Source organism: Dreissena polymorpha, chromosome 1, assembly GCF_020536995.1.
Source record: "Dreissena polymorpha isolate Duluth1 chromosome 1, UMN_Dpol_1.0, whole genome shotgun sequence".
NCBI classification, from domain to species: Eukaryota; Metazoa; Mollusca; class Bivalvia; order Myida; family Dreissenidae; genus Dreissena; species Dreissena polymorpha.
In genome coordinates this window covers 83659813-83681456 of record NC_068355.1, presented here as the reverse complement: position 1 = coordinate 83681456, position 21644 = coordinate 83659813, and the positions used below count along the sequence as shown (strand labels likewise).

The 21644-nt window shown below is 34.9% G+C and overlaps 1 protein-coding gene across 7 annotated transcripts in view; it reads right to left on the bottom strand.

Annotated features, from left to right (window-relative positions):
* LOC127838383 (uncharacterized) overlaps positions 1 to 21644 on the bottom strand; it is a 101861-nt gene that overhangs the window by 20705 nt on the left and 59512 nt on the right. For 6 of the 7 annotated variants that reach the window (XM_052366142.1, XM_052366135.1, XM_052366151.1 and 3 more), the window contains 4 exons: positions 15037 to 15091; positions 14102 to 14180; positions 11783 to 11831; positions 5908 to 6008 (listed from right to left, as the gene is read on the bottom strand). In XM_052366142.1, the coding sequence (XP_052222102.1) occupies positions 5908 to 6008; positions 11783 to 11831; positions 14102 to 14180; positions 15037 to 15091 (284 nt within the window). The remainder of the gene's footprint in view (positions 1 to 5907; positions 6009 to 11782; positions 11832 to 14101; positions 14181 to 15036; positions 15092 to 21644) is intronic. The other variant, XM_052366118.1, reaches the window with a different exon arrangement.

Below are 21644 nucleotides of genomic sequence, written 5' to 3'. Positions count from 1 at the left end.
TTTTATTCCCGGCCTTAAACCATACGGAGCATCAGTACTTGCAAAATAAATATTATGTTTACCTAAATTTAAAGCTGCTTCAAAGGTCTCATTAAATTGTCGGAACTGAATATGATTATTTAATAACTTTAAAAGTAATACCATAATATACTCACCGCAGTTTGTTTCTTAATGACATTCATTAGGTTGATGATCAACGTCTTTAAATGCATCATACAGAGCAACTGAACTCACCGCAGTTTGTTTCTTAATGACATTCATTAGGTTGATGATCAACTTCTTTAAATGCATCATACAGAGCAACTGAATTTTATATACTATAATATTTATTATTTGTTCCTCGGTAAAAAAGTATCTATATCAGTTTTTCTGATGGGACTTTCGCAATCAATAATTTCCAAATGAAATGCTCAAAAATATCTTTTAAACATTTTCAGTTGTAATATGCTGACGTAATTCTTCAGCCCGAACAGGGTCATTTCCTTAATCTCTACCACAGAACCTAACTCCGCGAAGGCCACATAGATTGATTCATATGCGTCCCCGGCTTAAGCCTTTTGTAGGACCACCACCGAGCCCCATCAATTCGCCAATGCTATTCGTGTTATTTAGTGTTCACATATTTTTCCACATCGATGTCATATTAAAACAAATAATCGCATGGAAACTATACCGAATCAAGATAACGGTATTTTATAGTCATTATCGTTTTTGTGGAGCTCTTTGCGTTTTTCGTTTATCATCGTATTAGCATGACCAAAGGACGATAGCAGCAGTTCTCGCTCGACATGTTCATACTCGGTACCCCAAGCTTTTCAACAACTTTTACCAAATTAATGGAGTCTTTCAACTCATTAAATTGCACTAGGCCTAGAATCTTCAGTCTGAGTGTAACTTTTTCACAGGGACCAAATGCACTGGTTAGCTCTAGTTCTCGCCAATAAGTCACAATTTTCAGGACGCTGGATTTGTTTTCAAATATCGTCAATAGTATCATCCGTAAAACCATTTCTATATGAGCTATAGTATAAACTTGCCAAGTCATGATAAATAAAAGCATTAATCTGTTAAATTTGTTCAAATTCGATAAATGATTCGTCATTCTCTGTTTCAGTAATATGATTCATCATATGTACTCTCTTCATCCCATGGGCTCTTAGCCGCAAAGATTCATCTAGCTATTGAAACGATGTTTCTGCTTATAAATTCTTCGTTTTGGGAACTTAACTTGCAATTCGATATTTCGAACACTTCCCGCAGGTTTGCTAGTGTATTGGCAATTTTGGACTAGCAACCTTACTTCCCAGGGGAAGATAAAGAAGCCTTGGATGCCGTTAATACATTGTATTGCGGTAACGTAATTTCTGTTATGTTCGAAACGCCATTTGTTTTGCAATTTTCGAAAAATGACCCCCCCTGTCCGCCATTGCACACTTCCAAATCTGGAAGGATTTATTTTACATCACGTGGTTGGTTACAACGGCAGGGATTTCATATCGAGCTATGCTAGGAACCAGTCAAATCTATGTCTTAAACCAATATCATATATCTTAGATAACGAGCTTTTATTTAGAGACAAATATTACGAAGAATATTACATACTTAGTCTCTTAACTGATGAAAATAGACTAAAAATAGTTATATTGTATGAGATACTGACGAATAACGTTTCAGTCAATCCACATCTACATAATTCGCAAATAGTTACACGTAATAGAATTTCAATTTTGATGACCGTCTAATTAACTATTAAAAGTGTGGTATGAAGACTGAATAAAGATATTTCTTTGGCATCAATTACGCCCACTACAGAGAAGTATGGTTAGAACAGCACAAAACACAATTGGAAGATTTAACATGAAGGCAAAGTTACGTAAATAAAGTATTTTCCGTAGTCAGTGCCATACAGTACAATTTTTGAAAACATGTTCACCTATGGAAGGATTAGTTTTAATGCCAGCAGTGACTGTTTAGTCTTTTAATGCCAACAATGACTGTTTAGGCTTCACCTAAAAATCCCTTTCTATAACTGTCCCTCAGTTCAGAACTGTTGCCGCTTAGATTGAAATAATCAACAGTTTACGTTCCACACTCAAGTGAAGACTGCTTAATTCTATTCATAAGATTATACTATTAACACTAAGTGAATAGTTCTTGTTTTATTAAATAACAAATTATTCTAGGTAGACAAAAATACCAACCACTGTAGAACATTAAAAAAAACTGGTGAAATATCTACTTAGAATTCTACACTAAAAATAGTTTCTATACCATGTGTCTGTAAATGTTCGTGTCATGTTATCAATTGCGTGCTTTTGCCAGATTGTGTAACCAGCATGTATTTGGAATGAATATACGAGTCTTATCATGTTTCAGCCTAACGATCATTAATAACAGTATTTATTCAAGACTTTGTTTTCCCGAGTACTTAAGTGTTTGTTACAGTTTTAATAGTAGCAAAACTCTTAAGATGATATGATATCAAGTGATAGCATTTAAATTGTAAAAGTTCCTGTGCTAACAAAATCATCGGCTTCTAGTTTTTGCAATTTCGTTTTCCAAAAGAGATTGAGGTAATGCCAATGAGGTGGGCCTAAGAACAGGATGTGGTTTTTTTAAAGTTATATTGGTTATAAAATATCATTGTTTTCAATTATTATTTTTACAAACTTTGCATTTGTATGTTGACCTTTTTAATTGTCAAATAAATAATTTGAGTCGCGTTTGTTTAAACAAACGGAAAAACATTACAGCTTGTTATACAACTTTTGGCGATCTGTGAAAGGGCATTTGAAATACCTGTACGTTATCCGCTTTCATGTATCTTATCTTTATCAACCCAATCTTAAAAGCTTCTACTGCAAAGCATTACATGCATCCACAATATAATTATCATCAAATGCAGACAATAAAACCAGTTAATTTTTTATTCACAACGAAAATAATAGAGGATTTAACCGTTTCTGAAGAAACAAATAGTATTACTTTTTGTTGTATTTGATTCAGTCATACATTATAGTTCAGAAAAATGAGAGTTATTGGTACTTGTTTTTGTGACAAATTATATTTCTCTGGTAATACTATTTTATGAAATATATTGTTTGTTTTTTTCTAAACATGTTGCTTAGCAGCTTAGATATATTGGAACACATTATGTTTTACCCTTTTCAGTGACCATATCTGTAATTGAATGCACAGTGCGTAAAAGTCACCGGCATTTTGATTCATCACGAGCCCAGTATTGTTTCTTTACAACATGGTATAATTTAAGCCAACAAATGATGCTCTAGGTTTTCAGTAACATCGCAAAAACGTAGGTACATCCGAAAAACTTGTTTATGACTGATATGAGAATGGCGGAGGGTAATATGGTGTCACCCCTGTCTGTGTGTGTCTGTGTGCGTGTGTGTTTGTGGTTGTGGATGTAAATCATGTCTAGCTTATACTTTGTCGTATATTTTGTACTTAATAATTAAAATGGTATATAATCACATAACAACAACGACGTTTCGCTTGCAAAATATAAAACCTACTCTTCCTCTAGATTTCTCCATCGTTTTAGATAACTTAAACTGTATCGCAACCTCAGAAGAATAATTGGCTCTTGAATAAATGCATCTCAAAAAGCGGCGATGCAAAAGATAATGGCTTTGGCCAAAAGCTCAACATTTGAAAAAGCCAGAGTTGGATAACCCCGGGTCACGAATCATGTTAAGCTGAAAGAAAAGAACTGCCGAAATAAGCAAATGCAAAATGGGCAAAAGGAAAAGGCACCAGGAAAATAAATAATAGAAGAAAATACGAAAAGTAGAAGAAACTACAAGGTTTCATTACACTAAACAAGACGGCCTGAAAGGCCCAAAGTCGCTCACCTGAGATAACAAGATATTATTGGGACAAATCTTCTGACCAAGTTTCATGAAGATAGGAAAATAAATGTGGCCTCTAGAGTGTGAACAAGGTTTTACCATAGCCATATAAGGAAAAATGCCCCGCCCCTGGCAGCCATGTTTTTCAACCAACCGGTATCATTTTTGAATTTTCCAAGATATTATCGGGATGAATCTTCTGACCAAGTTTCATGAAGATCGGACAGTAAATGTGGCCTCTAGAGTGTTAACAAGATTTTACTATAGCCATATAAGGAAAAATGCCCCGCCCCCTGGTAGCCATGTTTTTCAACCAAAGGGCATCATTTTTTTTAACTCATCCAAGATATTATTGGGATGAATCTTCTGACCAAGTTTTATGAAGATCGGAAAATAAATGTGGCCTCTAGAGTGTTAGCAAGGTTTTACTATAGCCATATAAGGAAAAATGCCCCGCCCCCTGGCGGCCATGTTTTTCAACCAACCGGCATCATTTTCGAACTCTTCCAAGATATTATTGGGATGAATCTTCTGACCAAGTTTTATGAAGATCTGACAATAAATATAGCCTCTGGAGTGTTAACAAGATTTTACTATAGCCATAAAAGGAAAAAAGCCCCGCCCCTTGGCAGCCATGTTTTTCAAGCAAACGTAACCATTTTCGAACTCATCCAAAATATCATTGACACCAATCTTCTGACCAAATTTCATGAAGATTGGACAATAAATGTAGCCTCTACAGAGTTAACAAGGCAAATGTTGACGGCGCACGACGGACGACAGACAAAAAGCGATCACAAAAGCTCACCATGAGCACGTGCTCAGGTGAACTAAAAATACACCTAAAACAAAGTATCCCACTGTAGGGCTTATGCTGATTTGATAATGATTAGAACAACCCTTGTAGAGGACCATTATACAATTACACCAAATATTGAACCTCTGGCCCAAGTGGTTTCAGAGACTTTTACTGTCTTTGATCAATGAAGGGTGGCAAGTTTTGACTCCATGGAAATGATTTGAACAAACTTAGCAGAGAACCACTATAAGATATGGCAAATAAAAAACCTCTGGGCTAAGAGATGTTTGATATAATTATACACGCAAAACAAGTGACCCGTTGGGCAAGGCCAATTTTGAAGTTTTGAACTAACTTGGACAAACTTATGATGATACACACTAAATATGAAACCGCTGATCATAGTGATTTAAGAGATTATTTTAAAAGTTATTTACTATATAAGTTTATATAAATCTAATGACACCTGGATGTAGCCAACTTTCACCCCAGGGAATCATATTAACTTAGACGTCCATCATACCATGGTCATGGTGAATACTGAATCTCTCTGCCTAACAAATTCAAAGAAGAATTGTTAATTGTTTACAATATACATAATTAAAAAAATACATATACATAAAACAAGCAACCCATAGAATTAAGCTAATCTTGACCACAGTGGCATGATTTGAAAATACTTCATGGAGGAACACAAAACAATATTACACACCAAATATAAAGAACTGATCCTTCCATTTTTATTTTACTGATAAAGTCTCTATAAATCATGTGACCCTTTGGGCTTGGACAGTTTTGACCCCTGGATGGTGCTTGGAAGAAAACAATCACTTCATAGAGGACCACAAGACAAATTTACCCACCATTAATAAATCCATTACCATTGTGGTTTAACAGAAGAGAACTGTTAAGTTTTCATTAAAAAAAACACCTAATTCCCAGTGGTATACACATGCTATGGACACAATCAATTTAATCAATTTGAAAGAGAGTTACCCAATGAGCATTCTTGTTAAGTTAAATAAAAATCTGCCCAGTGGTTCAGAGGAGTATTAATTAGAAAAGTCTAAGCATTCATGCACAGACTGACAGACAACACAGTATCCTAAAAGCTTAGCATGAGCACTATGTATTCAGCTGAGCTAAAAAAATTACTGAACATATGGACGCAAAACCTAAAGACAATATTGTATTCATAAAGCTCACCATGTGCTGAGGCAAGATAACAAATATACAAACCCAGAATATTTGCTCTATTTCCTTTGTTATTTGGAAATAAAGTTCCATCTCTTCTTCTTTTAAACAATGCCAGTTGACTTCCAGTTTGCTGGCTGTAATAACTATAATAATGAACAAACACAAATATCATAAACAAATAAATGCATCATGCTTTAAATTTATTATAAAAAGCTACTTCAGCAATTATGAGAGTTAGGTAGAACACACAATGGAAGCAGAAAATTTAATGAAATACATTTGGCATTCATGTAGTTCTGAGCTTTACAATTTTTAGGAGCAGCGTTTGTCATTTGAAATATATGGAAATGGTGAAATTCAATAATTATTAGAGGAAAATTCTTGTTTCACTGCTTCTTTATTAAAGGCAAAAGACTTATTCCCCATAATATATAAGACATACATATAATACAACATTAAACATATAATCATGAAGAAGCAAATTCGTTGAATTTATATCCCCCGCAAAATAAATTTTGTTTATGGATGAATGCAAAAATAAAAGAAAATAGGACAAGAGCACCGCCTAGCGGGTGCAGACCACTCATCTATTTTTCTTTTTAAAGGTGAAGGGACCTATCTCAATACTTCAATCAAAAAGGAGGGAGGTGTGGGGGTGGAGAGGGGTGTATAGTGTGGGTGTGTGGTCATTTATTACATTATCTTCCAAAAAAAAGAAACAAGAGGGACAAGATGGCCCTAGTTCGCTCATCTGAGAGGAGTCGGTTCATTCAATCTTTACCAAATGTCAAACTTGACCTAGATATTGTCCAGACAAACATCCTGGTCAAGTTTCATCATTATTTCATCTGCGAGTTATGATCAATGTACCTATGAAGTTTCATGATCCTAGGCGTAAGCATTCTTGAGTTATCATCTGGAAACCATTTTTCTAAGTTGAGTCACAGTGACTTTGAAAGCCATTGTGTGAATACGTTTTTTTGGCACTGTGACCTTGACCTTTGACCTAGTGACCTGATAATCAATAGGGGTCATCTGCAATCATGATCAATGTACCTATGAAGTTTCATGACCCTAGGCATAAGCGTTCTTGAGTTATCATCTGGAAACCATTTTACTATTTCGGGTCACCGTGACCTTGACCTTTGACCTGAAAATCAAAAGGGGTCATCTGCAAGTCATGATCAATGTACCTATGAAGTTTCATGATCCTAGGCTTAGCGTTCTTGAGTTATCATCCGGAAAACATTTTACTATTTCGGGTCATCGTGACCTTGACCTTTGACCTAGTGACCTGAAAATCAATAGGGGTTATCTGCGAGTCATGATCAATGTATCTATGAAGTTTCATGATCCTAGGCATAAGCATTCTTGAGTTATCATCCGGAAACCTTTTTACTGCTTTGGGTCAACGTGACCTTTGACCTTGTGACCTGAAAATCAAAAGGGGTCTGCGAGTCATGATCAATGTATCTATGAAGTTTCATGATCCTAGGCATAAGCCTTCTTGAGTTATCATCTGGAAACCATTTTACTATTTCTGGTCATCGTGACCTTGACCTTTGACCAAGTGACCTGAAAATCAATAGGGTCATCTGCAAGTCATGATCAATGTACCTATGAAGTTTGATGATCCTTGGCATAAGCGCTCTTGAGTTATCATCCGGAAACCATCTGGTGGACAGACAGACCGACATGAGCAAAACAATATACCCCCTCTTCTTCGAAGGGGGGGGGGGGGGCATTATGAGAAAACTACCCCCCTCCCAGCAGCCATGTTATTCAACTGACCGGAACCATTTTTGTACTCAACTCTTGTATCAAGGAAACAAATGTTCTGAGCAAATTTCATGAAAATTGGGCCAAAAATGTGACTTCTACTGTGTTCACATGTTTTCACTATATACATATTGAGAAAAATGACCCACCCACTGGCGGCCATGTTTTTTCACCGATCCCAAGCATTTTCAAACTCGTCCGAGATATCAATAAAACCAATGTTTTGACCACCTTTCATGATGATTGGGCAAAAATTGTGACTTCTAGAGTGTTTACAAGGTTTCTCTATAGCCAAATAGGGAAAACTGCCACTATATACATATAGAGAAAAATGCCCCGCCCACTGGCGGCCATGTTTTTTCACCGATCTCGACCATTTTCTAACTTGTCAGAGACATCAACTGAACCAATGTTTTGACCAACTTTCATGATGATTGGGCAAAAATTGTGACTTCTAGAGTGTTTACAAGGTTTCTCTATAGCCAAATAAGGAAACTGCCCCGCCCACTCAGGCGGCGATGTTTTTCAACAGATCAGAACCACTTTTGAACTCAACCAAGATATCATTAAGACAAACATTTTGACAAAGTTACATGAAGATTAGGCATGAAATGTGACTTCTACAGTGTTTACAAGGTTTTTCTTTTTTTCGACCTTAGGTGACTCAGTTTTTGACCCGGCACAACCCAGTTTCGAACTCGGCCGAGATTTCATTGGGACAAAGCTTCTGACCAAGTTTCATGAAGAAATGTGGACTCTAGAGTGTTTACGAGCAAATGTTAACGGACAGACAGACATACGACGGACAAAGACTGGTCACAAAAGCTCACCTGAGCAATCAGGTGAGCTAAAAAAAACAATGAAAAAAAAAATTGGGGGGGGGGGGAGGGGGGGGGGGGATGAGGATTCTTGGGGGGGATTGTTGGATGGTCTTTCAAAAATAAAATAACAAAAATAAATTGTTGTGGTTTTTTAACCATGTTTAAAAAAAATGGGGAGGGGTCAGGGGGGTGAAATGGGGTATAGTGTGAGGGTGTGGTCATTTATTAGATGATCTTTCAAAAATAAGAAACAAGATGTGTTTGTGAAACACAATGTCCCCCTATATGATGTTTGACATTGTAGGATGACCTTGACCTTGTGAAGGATGACCTTGACCTTTCACCAATCAAAATGTGCAGCTCCATGAGATACACATGCATGCCAAATATCAAGTTGCTATCTTCAATATTGCAAAAGTATTCATAAAATAAGCCATTTGGGCCACATATATTTGACCTCTGACCTTGAAGGATGACCTTGACCTTTCACCACTCAAAATGAGCAGCTCCATGAGATGCACATGCATGCCAAATATCAAGTTGCTATCTTCAATATTGCAAAAGTATTCATAAAATGAGCGATTTTGGCCACATATAATTGACCTCTGACCTTGAAGGATGACCTTGACCTTTCACCACTTAAAATGTGCAGCTCCATGAGATACACATGCATGCCAAATATCAAGTTGCTATCTTCAATATTGCAAAAGTATTCATAAAATGAGCGATTTTGGCCACATATATTTGACCTCTGACCTTAAAGGATGACCTTGACCTTTCACCACTCAAAATGTGCAGCTTCATGAGATACACATGCATGCCAAATATGAAGTTGCTATCTTCAATATAGCAAAAGTTATTGCAAAATGTTAAAGTTGGCGCAAACAGACAGACCAACAGACCAACAGACAGACCAACAGACAGGGCAAAAACAATATGTCCCCCACTACTATAGTGGGGGACATAAAAATGGGAAAAAACTATTTATTATTTTTTTTGGGGGGGGGGGATATTGGGGTGGGGAATGGGGGATGGTTTGGGTGAAGTTTATTGTGGTATGTCAGGTAAGTGTTGTTTTGTCTAAGTATGAATCAAATCTGATCATAAATAAGGAAGTTATTGCAATTTTAGCCAAATTTAATCATTTGACCTTGAGTCAAGGTCATTCAAAGGTCAAGGTCAAATTTAACTTGCCTGGTACAGTACCCTCATGAAAGAATGGAAATATTTGAAGTTTGAAACGATAGTCTTGATACTTAAGAAGTAAAGAGGACCTAATTAAACACAAAATTCAACCAAATATTCAAAGTTACTTAGTCAAAAAAGGGCAATAATTCTGTCAAAATGCCAACCAGAGTTATGCAACTTGTACTGAACAATCCCCTTATGATAGTTAGCGAGTGTTCCAAGTCTGAAAACAAAAGGTATGATACTTTAGGAGTAAAGTGGACCAAAACACAAAACTTAACTATATTTTCAATTTTTTAAGTATAAAAAGGGCATGTAAGACAAAATGCCAGCCAGAGTTACATAACTGTGCCTGCCCAGTCCCCATATGATAGTTAGTAAGTGTTGCAAGTATGAAAGCAATAGCGTTGATACTTTAGGAATAAAGTGGACCTAAACACAAAACTCGACCAAATTTTTAATTTTCTAAGTATAAAAAGAGCACATAATTCTGTCAAAATGCCAGCCAGAGTTATCTTACTCTGCCTGCTCAGTCCCTTTATGATAGCAAGTAAGTGTACCAAGTTTGAATGCAATAGCTTTAATACTTCATGAGAAAAGTGTACCTAAATTCAAAACTTAACCGGACGCCGAAGCTCAGGTGATGACAATAGCTCATTTTTTTTCTTCAAAAAATAGATGAGCTAAAAGCAAAAAAGTAATAACTCTTATTTACGAAAGAGTAAGTTTATGGTTCTTGTTCATGGCATTTTTCTGCATTAACATCTATAAACCCATGACGTGTCATGTTGAAATCTTGTATTGTTTCATATCTTAATTGATAGAGACTTTACCTGACAGAAGGCACAAAATAAGAAAATTCACAATATAATAAGATTAACCTAAAAGTTTGTGACATGAAGACACGGACTCCGCCACATTCCACCTTTCTCTTAGAACTTTTCTTATGTCAAGCTAAGCATTTTATGGCCAAATTTTACTTTAAACCTTTAAGTTTGACCTTGACCAATTTGGTAATGAAACGTGCAACATTAAATGTCCTAAAGTTATTTGTGTTAAATTGTTTTTAAATTGAACTGAAGAATGAAGAAGTAACAGCCTAGACAAGATATAGCAAACTTGTCACCTATGACCGCTTTGCATGACCATGACCTCTGAGTTGGGTTTTACAAAACGATGCCCAGTTCGGTGACTTTCATATTTGAGGAAGAAAGACAAGTGTTACAGGCGACATGTTGAACTGCATTTGTGCTAAGTTATATAAAATTCCATCAATATATGGCAAAGGTATAGCTGGAACAGATATTGTCAAGCTTTTGTATGACCACATTTGACTTTTGATCACGAAGTGTTCACCTTTGATGTTAAAAGACAGATTAAAACAAATCATTATGTCTCCTAATGGTCATAATTTGTGGTAAGTTAGCTTTAATAGGATGATGAATGACTAAATTGAAGTGCTAACAAGCTGTGAAAGGCCAAATTTAATCTTTGAACTCTTAAGTGTGACCTCGAACTTTGCTGTAGGTAGGCAAAATCTAAATGTGACCTGATGTCTTATAATGTATTGAAATTGTGTCAACATATTTACCATTAGATTTTAGGTAGGGAGAATGTTTTTAATAAAGATTGTCTGGATAAATATTCTGACAAAGGTTCGTGAAGATTGCATCATAAATGTGGCCTTTTGAGTGGTAACAAGGTTGTCTTAATGTTTACTAATCTTATACCTTGTGACCCAGTTATTGGACAAATATGACCAAAATTATATGCATCTTAAACATTGTGTAGATAAACTATCTGACTAAGTTAATCAAGATTGAATAAAAAATGTAGCTTCTATATCGTAAAAGAGTGATGACGTTTGATGCCAGACAAAGGCGATTAAATGAGCTCACAATGAGCACTATTTGCTCATGTTAGGCAAAAACAAGAATCGCGCAAACATTTTAGAGCAGAATGGACGTATTAATTAAGGATAAGTATTAATATAAATTGGCTATCTGGATCAATTTAACTCATTCATACAACTGTAAAGTCATTATTTCAGTTACAGAATGCTTTTATGAAATATTGATAACATAAGGTGAGCTCACAAACTACCAAATGAAGGAACACAACATACTTACTTTTGAAGAAAGAGTTTTTCTACATATTCCCGTGTTTCTAGCAAATAATCTGTAAAGAAATGGGTAGATAATTGCCTACTACCATATGCCTCTTAGAATATGACAAGTCTATTGTCCAGAGGTCTTGTAATGATACAACAAGATCAGATAAAGGACAGCTTAACTTTTCTTAAACTTGAAGTTTTATTACAAATCACCTAAATATGAAAATCAAAATCATAAATCTGAATGTTATCTTTTTAAATTATGGAAACATGTGCAGCTGTTTGTAGTGATTATCAATTGTTCTTCAAAAAGCCAACTCGTATAACCTGTGCAATAAGCAAGCAGTTATGATTAGGCATTAAATAGCATTTTGCTTTGTTAGGAATAACATTAAAAATCAATGCATATTCAGTTGATTTTTTTTTATAGACAAACCAGAAATTTAAGAAATTGCACATTTTTGGAATCCACTATATTAACTGATGGCAAGCCAAATCATTCTCATATTTGACCTTTGATACATAGTGCATGCCATATCGTGTTTATTTTTGGAACTTTATTATAAACTTCATTACAAATTTAATTTTGGACAAGCTATATGAAGCCCATTAAGTGTAACACTGTTGTCATTTTAACAAAGTAATCATTTGTGATTTTTTTCTTCAGAATATCCATAGAAATAAAAAAATTGTATCTTGCACAGTTTTTTTACATCCAATTTAAATAGCGCATTTATTAAACATTGAAACAACGCTATCCTGGCTTCTAACTACACTGTAGCAAAAAATTCATACGTAATCTTTGAGCATTGTGCAATAATAAAATGTTGCCCATTTTTGGTCCAAAATGCTTGTTTTCTTACATTTAAATATTTTATTCTTGATTATGGCATAATAAAACAGGTTGCCAATTATACATGGTCACGCTGTGCAGTCTTTTCTTCCTTAAATGATGAAGTTACACTTCGACAAAAGATCTGAAGCATTGAACAAAGCCCATACAATTCACTTCCATAGAGTTGTCAGGAAGGGGGCTTGCCAAACTAACTCTCAAAAGAAAACAATATTGAACATATTTGATGTATATCTACATGTTAATGAACAAAAAAATATAAGAGTATGTGTGACCTTGTGCTTTACCAATTATCAATGTACTTTTGAAGTATTTAACACAAAAAGATATGGTTACATTTATAAGTCCGTCAACAAAAAAAACACCTTAGTTCAGCTTAAACATATATCCAAATTCAAATCAAAATAGAATTTTTTGTTGGTTTTGCACTAAATGCTTATGCTGCACTTTGTGACTTTATAAAAAATATTAAATAGAGTTGTCAACAAATATTCATCTGTTCAAATATTTGAATAATCAAGCTATTGAAATTTTCAAACATTTGAAAACATTTGTCTCATTGTTTGAATACCTTTTATTAAATAATTAATTGGTATATTTATGACCGTCTTTAAAACAGTATGTGTCACTATTAGCCCCTATTGACAAACACTCAATGCCATCTATGGTACTCGATCTTGTGATCTTGTATTCAACTGTTTTTTTTTAGAACATGCCTTTTATGGAGTAATTTCTATGGTATAGAAGAATCTTTTTTTTTAAGTAGGCCTTATTGTATGTCATCTTTTTAAGCTAAATATTCAAGTTACATATATAATTCACCCAATATGTGTTTGACAGCTACAATCAATATAAATTATTTAACAAATGCTCTAAAGAGGAGTGCACAGCAATATAACCCCACTTCTTTGAAGTGAAGTGAGGCATAATTATCATAGGAAACACTATGTCATGTTATTTACTCTTTTAAATTTAAAAAAGCTATAAACCATCACTTAGCAAAGTTTTCTGCGTTTGCAGTGAACTAGCGTTGGTTACACCATACTTCTGGGCCTTCTGTTTTCAATGGAAAAGATTTAACATTTTGTTCCTATTTAAGTCTTTTTTAGACTATACTAACAATGTAATCACGACCTGTAGCCTGTAAAGAAGCTTAATCTTTGCGATGAACAACTATATGACCTTACACATTACACATGAAACATCTGGGCTTTGTTTGTGTTTCATGTGATTAGTGAAGTGTTAACTTTAAAAGATATGTATAGCTCTTCATGTGACATTTTCAGTACCTAACACTTAACAAATTGGGAACAATTTTGAAAAAGAGCTACCCAAGGATAAGGGGTTCAGAAGAAGACATTGTCAGCATTCGCAGCCATGACAGAAAATCAGCGATTATTATGTGCTCAGAGAAAAGGGATTAGCCATTTTAGATTAAAGTTGTTCATCCATAACAATATTGAATGAGTAAAAGAGTTATACCCTGTCCTGGGTAAACCTGTTTTCCAAGAGTTTTCAATGAAGACACCAACTCTTCCACAGTTGACCTCAGCTGTAGGGTCTAAAAATAGAAAAGTAGTCTGAATATTTGTAACATAAACAAAATATGTAAGATAAAGTGAATAAATGGTAATGACTATTGAGCTAAAAAAACATTTCTTTTTTTAAAGACTGGAAAAACTAATCAGGTCATGTGATTATATAGACCAATGAAAAACCCTTATCCTATCTCTCTTCACATAGAGAAAGCAGGGGCAATTGACTGGTTGGTTATAAATCATTATATGTGATCATAAATTGACATATTTGGTTTTTTGCAGATACTCAGTTTCTTTTTCATTTTGTACCAAAACAAATAGTTTTAAACTTCAAATTTCATGATCAAAGCTTTTTCATGAGCAGCTTAAAAAGTTATACAGGACCTCAGCCATTTTCATCGGAAACATTTGATGGTCAATGTCTTTTGCACAGGTTGTATTTAAATAATACATAATTGAAGCCAGATCAATTTACAACTGGCCCATAATTTTTTCTGTAGGAGTCAGTCTGGACTGTAAATTGTTACTGATTTTGTACGTTATAAAGCACAAGTTACAGAATACCTGAACATGAATGTATTTTAAGTGTAAACCTCATCTTGCAAGCATAGCTAACATTTCACTAAAATCACACAGACCTGTTTAAAAAAAAAATCAAGTTTCTTAAATATAATATTGAAAATTGATTTAATATCAAGCTTCAATAACACAATCTGAAAAGGTCATATATAGCTTATTTTCCTCCTTACCAGTTTCAAATATATTTATGAAAATAATACAGTTGACACAAAACTGAACAGAGTTAACAAAATTTTCTTACACCTGTTAGTAATTTGTAAATGCTTAACATCTCCTGAATAAGCAAATTATACAACATACCATAGGACATTCATTCTGTTTTCTGGCTGGATCTGGGTTGAGTTTTTCCATTCTCCTAAAATGCATCCACATCTCGATAATAATTTGACAGTCATTGATAACTCAACACAGTTTTAAAAACAAGTTCCAAACAATCAAGGTAAAAAATATTAATATTTTTACTTTTTTGTCATATTATCTTACCTCGACTGTTGAAAGACAACAAAAAGTGAGGAAGAAAACACACAATGTGGTCCAAGGGAATAATATTCCTAAGTTGTATTCAAATGCTCAAAAGCATAAATTGTAGATAGTTTTTTTTTGTGGAGCAAAAAATGCAAATCCTTCACCTGAGATCTTTGACAGACAAGCATGTGTGAACATGTTATCATGATATGCCATAATTTGTGGTAAGTAATATAACACATCCACGCCTTCATAAGTAAGCAAGCTAAAAGGAACAAGAGGGCCAAGATGGCCCTAGTTCGCTAACCCGAGAGGAGTCGGTTCATTCAATCTTTACCTAACGTCAAACTTTACCTAGATATTGTCCAGACAAACATCCTGGTCAAGTTTCATCATTATTGAACCAAAACTCTAGCATATGGAGTGTTTTTGTTTTTGTAAGATTTGACCTGGTGACCTATATTTTGAGTTAACCCCCCCCCCCCTTACTAAACATCAAACTTTGCTTACAAAAATAAATATTATGACCAAGATTCATAAAATCTGAAACAAAATTGTGACCTCTAGAGTGTTTACAAGGATTTTGTATAATATAATGAAAATTTGGACAATCTAAGGGCAATAATTATGTGATATATATAAAACCAATCTTTGTACCAAGTTTCATGATGATTGGGCAAAAAATGTGATTTCTAGAGTGTTCACAAGCTTTTTTTACTATATAAATATAAGAAAACTGCCCCCCCCCCCCCTGGCAGCCATGTTATTCAACTGACCAAAACCATTTTCGAACTCAAATCTCATATCAAGGAAACAAATGTTCTGACCAAATTTAATGAAAATTGGGCCAAAAATGTGACTTCTAGAGTGTTCACATGTTTTCACTATATACATATAGAGAAAAATGCCCCGCCCACTGGTGGCCATGTTTTTTTAACCGATCTGGACCATTTTCAAACTCGTCCGAGATATCAATAAAACCAATGTTTTGACCAATTTTCATGATGATTGGGCAAAAATTGTGACTTCTAGAGTGTTTACAAGGTTTCTATATCGCCAAATAAGGAAAACTGCCCCCCCCCCCCTGGCAGCCATGTTATTCAACTGACCGGAACCATTTTCGAACTCAACTCTTGTATCAACGAAACAAATGTTCTGACCAAATTTCATGAAAATTGGGTAAAAAATGTGACTTATAGAGTTTTCACATGTTTTCACTATATACATATAGAGAAAAATGCCCCGCTCACTGGCGTCCATGTTTTTTCACCAATCTGGATTATTTTCGAACTCGTCCGAGATATCAATAAAACCAATGTTTTGACCAACTTTCATGAAGATTGGGCAAAAAATTGTGACTTCTAGAGTGTTTACAAGGTTTCTCTATAGCCAAATAAGGAAAACTGCCCCACTCCCCGGCAGCCATGTTATTCAACTGACCGGAACCATTTTCTAACTCAACTCTCATATCAAGGAAACGAATGTTCTGACCAAATTTCATGAAAATTGGGTCAAAAATGTGACTTATAGAGTGTTCACATGTTTTTCACTATATACATATAGAGAAAAATGCCCCGCCCACTGGCGGCCATGTTTTTTCACCGATCTGGACCATTTTGGAACTCTTCCAAGATATCAATAAAACCAATGTTTTGACCAACTTTCATGATGATTGGGCAAAAATTGTGATTTCTAGAGTGTTTACAAGATTTCTCTATAGCCAAATAAGGAAAACTGCCCCCCCCCCCCTGGCAGCCATGTTTTTCAACTGACCAGAACCATTTTCAAACTCAACTCTCATATCAAGAAAACAAATGTTCTGACCAAATTTCATGAAAATTGGGCCAGAAATGTGAATTCTAGAGTGTTCACATGTTTTCACTATATACATATAGAGAAAAATGCCCCACCCAATGGCGGCCATGTTTTTTCACCGATCTGGACCATTTTCGAACTCGTCCGAGATATCAATAAAACCAATGTTTTGACCAACTTTCATGATGATTGGGCAAAAATTGTGACTTCTAGAGTGTTTACAAGGTTTCTCTATAGCCAAATAAGGAAAACTGCCCTGCCCACTGGCGGCCATGTTTTTCAACGGACCGGAACCACTTTTGAACTCAACCAACATATCATTAAGACAAACATTTTGACACAGTTACATGAAGATTGGGCATGAAATGTGACTTTACAGTGTTTACAAGTTTTTTCTTTTATTTGACCTAGTGACCTAGTTTTTGACCCGGCACGACCCAGTTTCGAACTCAACCGAGATTTCATTGGGACAAAGCTTCTGACCAAGTTTCATGAAGATCGGACAATAAATGTGGCCTCTAGAGTGTTTACGAACAAATGTGGACGACGGACGGACGACAGACAAAGACTGGTCACAAAAGCTCACCTGAGCAATCAGGTGAGCTAAAAAGCTTTCCAAAACAGTTTGAATTGTTAAAATATCCCCACCGGAGGAGAAGTTATGACAATTATTGTCATGGAAATTTTGTTGATTTATTGGAAAATATTGGTACTTATTACTACATAGTTAATGCGTTAAATCGCGGCACCGTCGCCTTATTTTATTACAGAGAAATAGTCATAACTTTTGTTCTAAAGAAGATAGAGTTCAAATTCGACAGGATTATGTATTTTTTCATGCTCTTTTCATTTCTTTACTTAGTTTTTGCATAGTATTAACTATAATGAAAATAATGACACATAAACATCACAAAAAATATATTTTTATTTTCGACTTTTTTTTTGTCAAATAAAGACATCACAAAATATAACAAAACAACACAACATGTCAATAATATGAAAACTAAACATTCAATGTAGTTGTTACAAGTCCATTTGATAGTGCAAAATTAGGTTTTAATTTGCTAATGTTCTCATTCTGCAGATCACACTTGGTTATGTTCTGCTGTTCACAGAATGGTCCGGGGAACTCGGCCATTGGGTAATATCCTCAGCTGATCCTGAAAAGAACAATGAAATTGTGCTAAAATAAATATAGTTTTAGTTTTTCAATGTTTAATGTCATATAAATATAAAAATAGAACGATTTGTTAAAAATGAAATCCTTCAATGTTAACCATAATTTGTCTCAATCCTAAACCACAAATTATCAGTTACAAATACTTTGAACATAAAAAACACTGTAATCATTACCGATTCTGAATGTATTAAAAAATAAACACAATTAAATTCAACTGTAACAAGACATTATTCATTATTTAAAATAACAATTAACGTTGTTTGTTTTTAATATTTTCTACAACAAATTAAACTAGAAATGGCGCGGCAGAGGCCGACGCGTATCCCCATGCCGCATGTTTGACCCAGGGGGCGCCCCAGTGTTGATAATGGGGCCATGCATAGTTGAGATTCACCGTATTGTCATAAGATATGTTCAGTATCAATTTGAAGTAAGTCGGTGTAGAAATGAAGAATTTATAGTAAAAGGAAATTTTGGGTGCGCGTGGTCTATGTCGGCGAGGGAGGCCCAGGGTTGGTAATGGGGCCATGCATAATTGAGATTGACCGTATTGTCATAAGAGATGTTCAGTATCAATTTGAAGTAAATCGCTGTAGAAATGAAGAAGTTATAGTAAAAGGCAATTTTGGGTGGGCGTGGTCTATGTGGGTGGGGGCGCCCCAGGGTTGGTAATGGGGCCATACATAGTTGAGATTGACTGTATTGTCATAAGAGATGTTCAGTATCAATTTGAAGTAAATCGGTGTAGAAATGAAGAAATTATAGTAAAAGGCAATTTTGGGTGGGCGTGGTCTGTGTGGGTGGGGCGCCCCAGGGTTAGTAATGGGGCGATGCATAGTTGAGATTGACCGTATGGTCATAAGAGATGTTCAGTATCAATTTGAAGTAAATGGGTGTAGAAATGAAGAAGTTAATGTAAAATAACATAAAAAATGAGTGAAAATCTCTGACCTAGCCCCATCCCAACCCCCATAACTTTTGACCCAAGGGTCAGATCAAAATTCCAAATAGTTCAAGGTCGCACATATGCTCATAGCTACCATGTGTGTAAGTTTCAAGGTTCTAGTGCTTATAGTGTAGGAGATTATAGTGGCCAGGACGGACAAACAGACAGCGGAGATAACCACAATATCCCCACACTTTTTAAAAAGCGTGGGGATAACTAAAAAACAAATAAATGAGATCAAAAACACAATGCCAGTCAATGGTACGAACGTACTGAGTTTGATATGAACAAAATAAATGAAGTATTTCATATGCAATAAACATTACAATTATTGGTCATTTGACATTTAATATATAGTTAGAAACACATTAAAATACTTCGGTTGTGTTTATTTGCATTTGGTTTTATGTATATTGCGACATAAATGCAATAAATAGAGGCATTTTGACAGCAGACTGTTGAAACTCGGTACGAATTTCCACACGACCAATCTGAATGAAATTTGATCGTCTGTCTTGTAATGAATAAAGGGAAATCAACATACAAAATAACATAACTAAAATATAAAATAACTTACCATTTGATTGCTATCGTTTTTCTAGGTTTATATAAAGTAATTGTTGAAGAAATCACGGTTAATGATCACGCTATCAGCTTAATCAAATTTTCCAATATGGCGTCGCTATTTCGACCTCTGGCCAAGTTGAAAATTCCCAAGCACGTGCTTTTTAATGATAAATGTGACGTACTAAATATTGTTTCCGATTTATAATTCTGGTACCAAAAGAAAGATATGATATTTTGTGATTTTCTATGCGAAATAAAAGATATAACATTATATTTTGAAGAAACTTTCATAGACTTTTGGACTACTTTTCGTCTCGTAGAATAAACAAAGCACAATTTCGCGAATATCATCGGAAACGCTTTTCATTGGTGAACATAAATATATCAACATCATTAATATTCAAATGACCTTGTCAGGTCGTAAATGTGTTGTAAACAACCGGGTGTCAGCGCAGGTACTCGAAAATGCAGTAAACAAAGGAAATGGGACACCGACGTTGTACTTGAATCCAATATAGATTGTTAAGCAGCGAATATCAACTAAATATTATTAAAATTTATATCATATTAAAGAGAATTTATTTTTCTTTCAATCTGCATTTATATTATTTTGATGTTATTTAAGATATTTAAAAAAAATAACTTGTAATGGAACCACTATGCAGATTAGCTGATTTTCTTAGATCTTCCACTGATAAAATAAGATCTGCTGGGGTTGCTAAAAACATTCTGACCAAATTTCATCAAGAGCAGATGAAAACGATGACCTCTATTGTCTACACAAGGTTTTTCTATGATTTGACCTTAAGTGACCAATTTTTGACCCCAGATGACCCAAATACAATCCCAACCCAGGTTTCATCACGATTAACATTCTGGCCAAATTGTATTAAGTTTGGATGAAAACTATGACCTCTACTGTCTACACAAGGTTTTTCTATAATTTTACCTAGTAACCAAGTTTTTGACCCCAGATGACCCAAATACAATCCCAACCCAGATTTCATCAAGATAAACATTCTGACCAAATTTCATAAAGATTGAATGAAAACTGTGACCTCTATTGTCTACACAAGGTTTTTCTATTATTTGACCTAGTGACCTAGTTTTTGATCCCAGATGATCCAAATATAATCCCAACCCAGATTTCATCAAGATAAACATTCTGAGCAAATTTCATACGGATTGGATGAAAACTGTGACCTCTATTGTCTACACAAGGTTTTTCTATTATTTGACCTAGTTTTTGACCCCAGATGACCCAAATACAATCCCAACCCAGATTTCATCAAGATAAACATTCTGACCAAATTTCATAAAGATTGAATGAAAACTGTGACCTCTACTGTCTACACAAACAAATTGTTGACGGACCCACACACGCACGCACAACGGACATCACACGGTCACATAAGCTCACCATGTCACTTTGTGACAGGTGAGCTAAAAACTACGGAAGCCTATTCAAGCCATAAAATCTTTGTTATTTAACTTTCGCTCGAACAAAATTGAAAAATCTGGCTCTAAATTATTATAATTAAAAGTTTGAGGGTTTTTGTTTGATATGTATACACGTTTTGTCTCATTTCCGAATGGCCAGTAACAAGGAACTGTGCATAATTTGCAACATCTGTATAGACGATGCAAAAAAGGAGCAACGCAAAAAATGGTGCAGTTTGATAAATGGAGCAAGAAAAAAACACAAAGTAATACCATATTTGACAGACCCGGTCAGTTCGTTCATGTGGAATGTAGAAAATAGTATTGCAATCAAAATATAATTTCCCAGAATGAATACCAGAAGAACAAACAATCTAACTGTAGGTCATCAAGATCTAAACTTGATTCATTTGTTTTTTAAATAACACTGCTTGTTTTGTTTAGCCGGCAAAAAAGCGGTCATGCTGTATTGGCTGTTCGGACTCTGGACTTTCA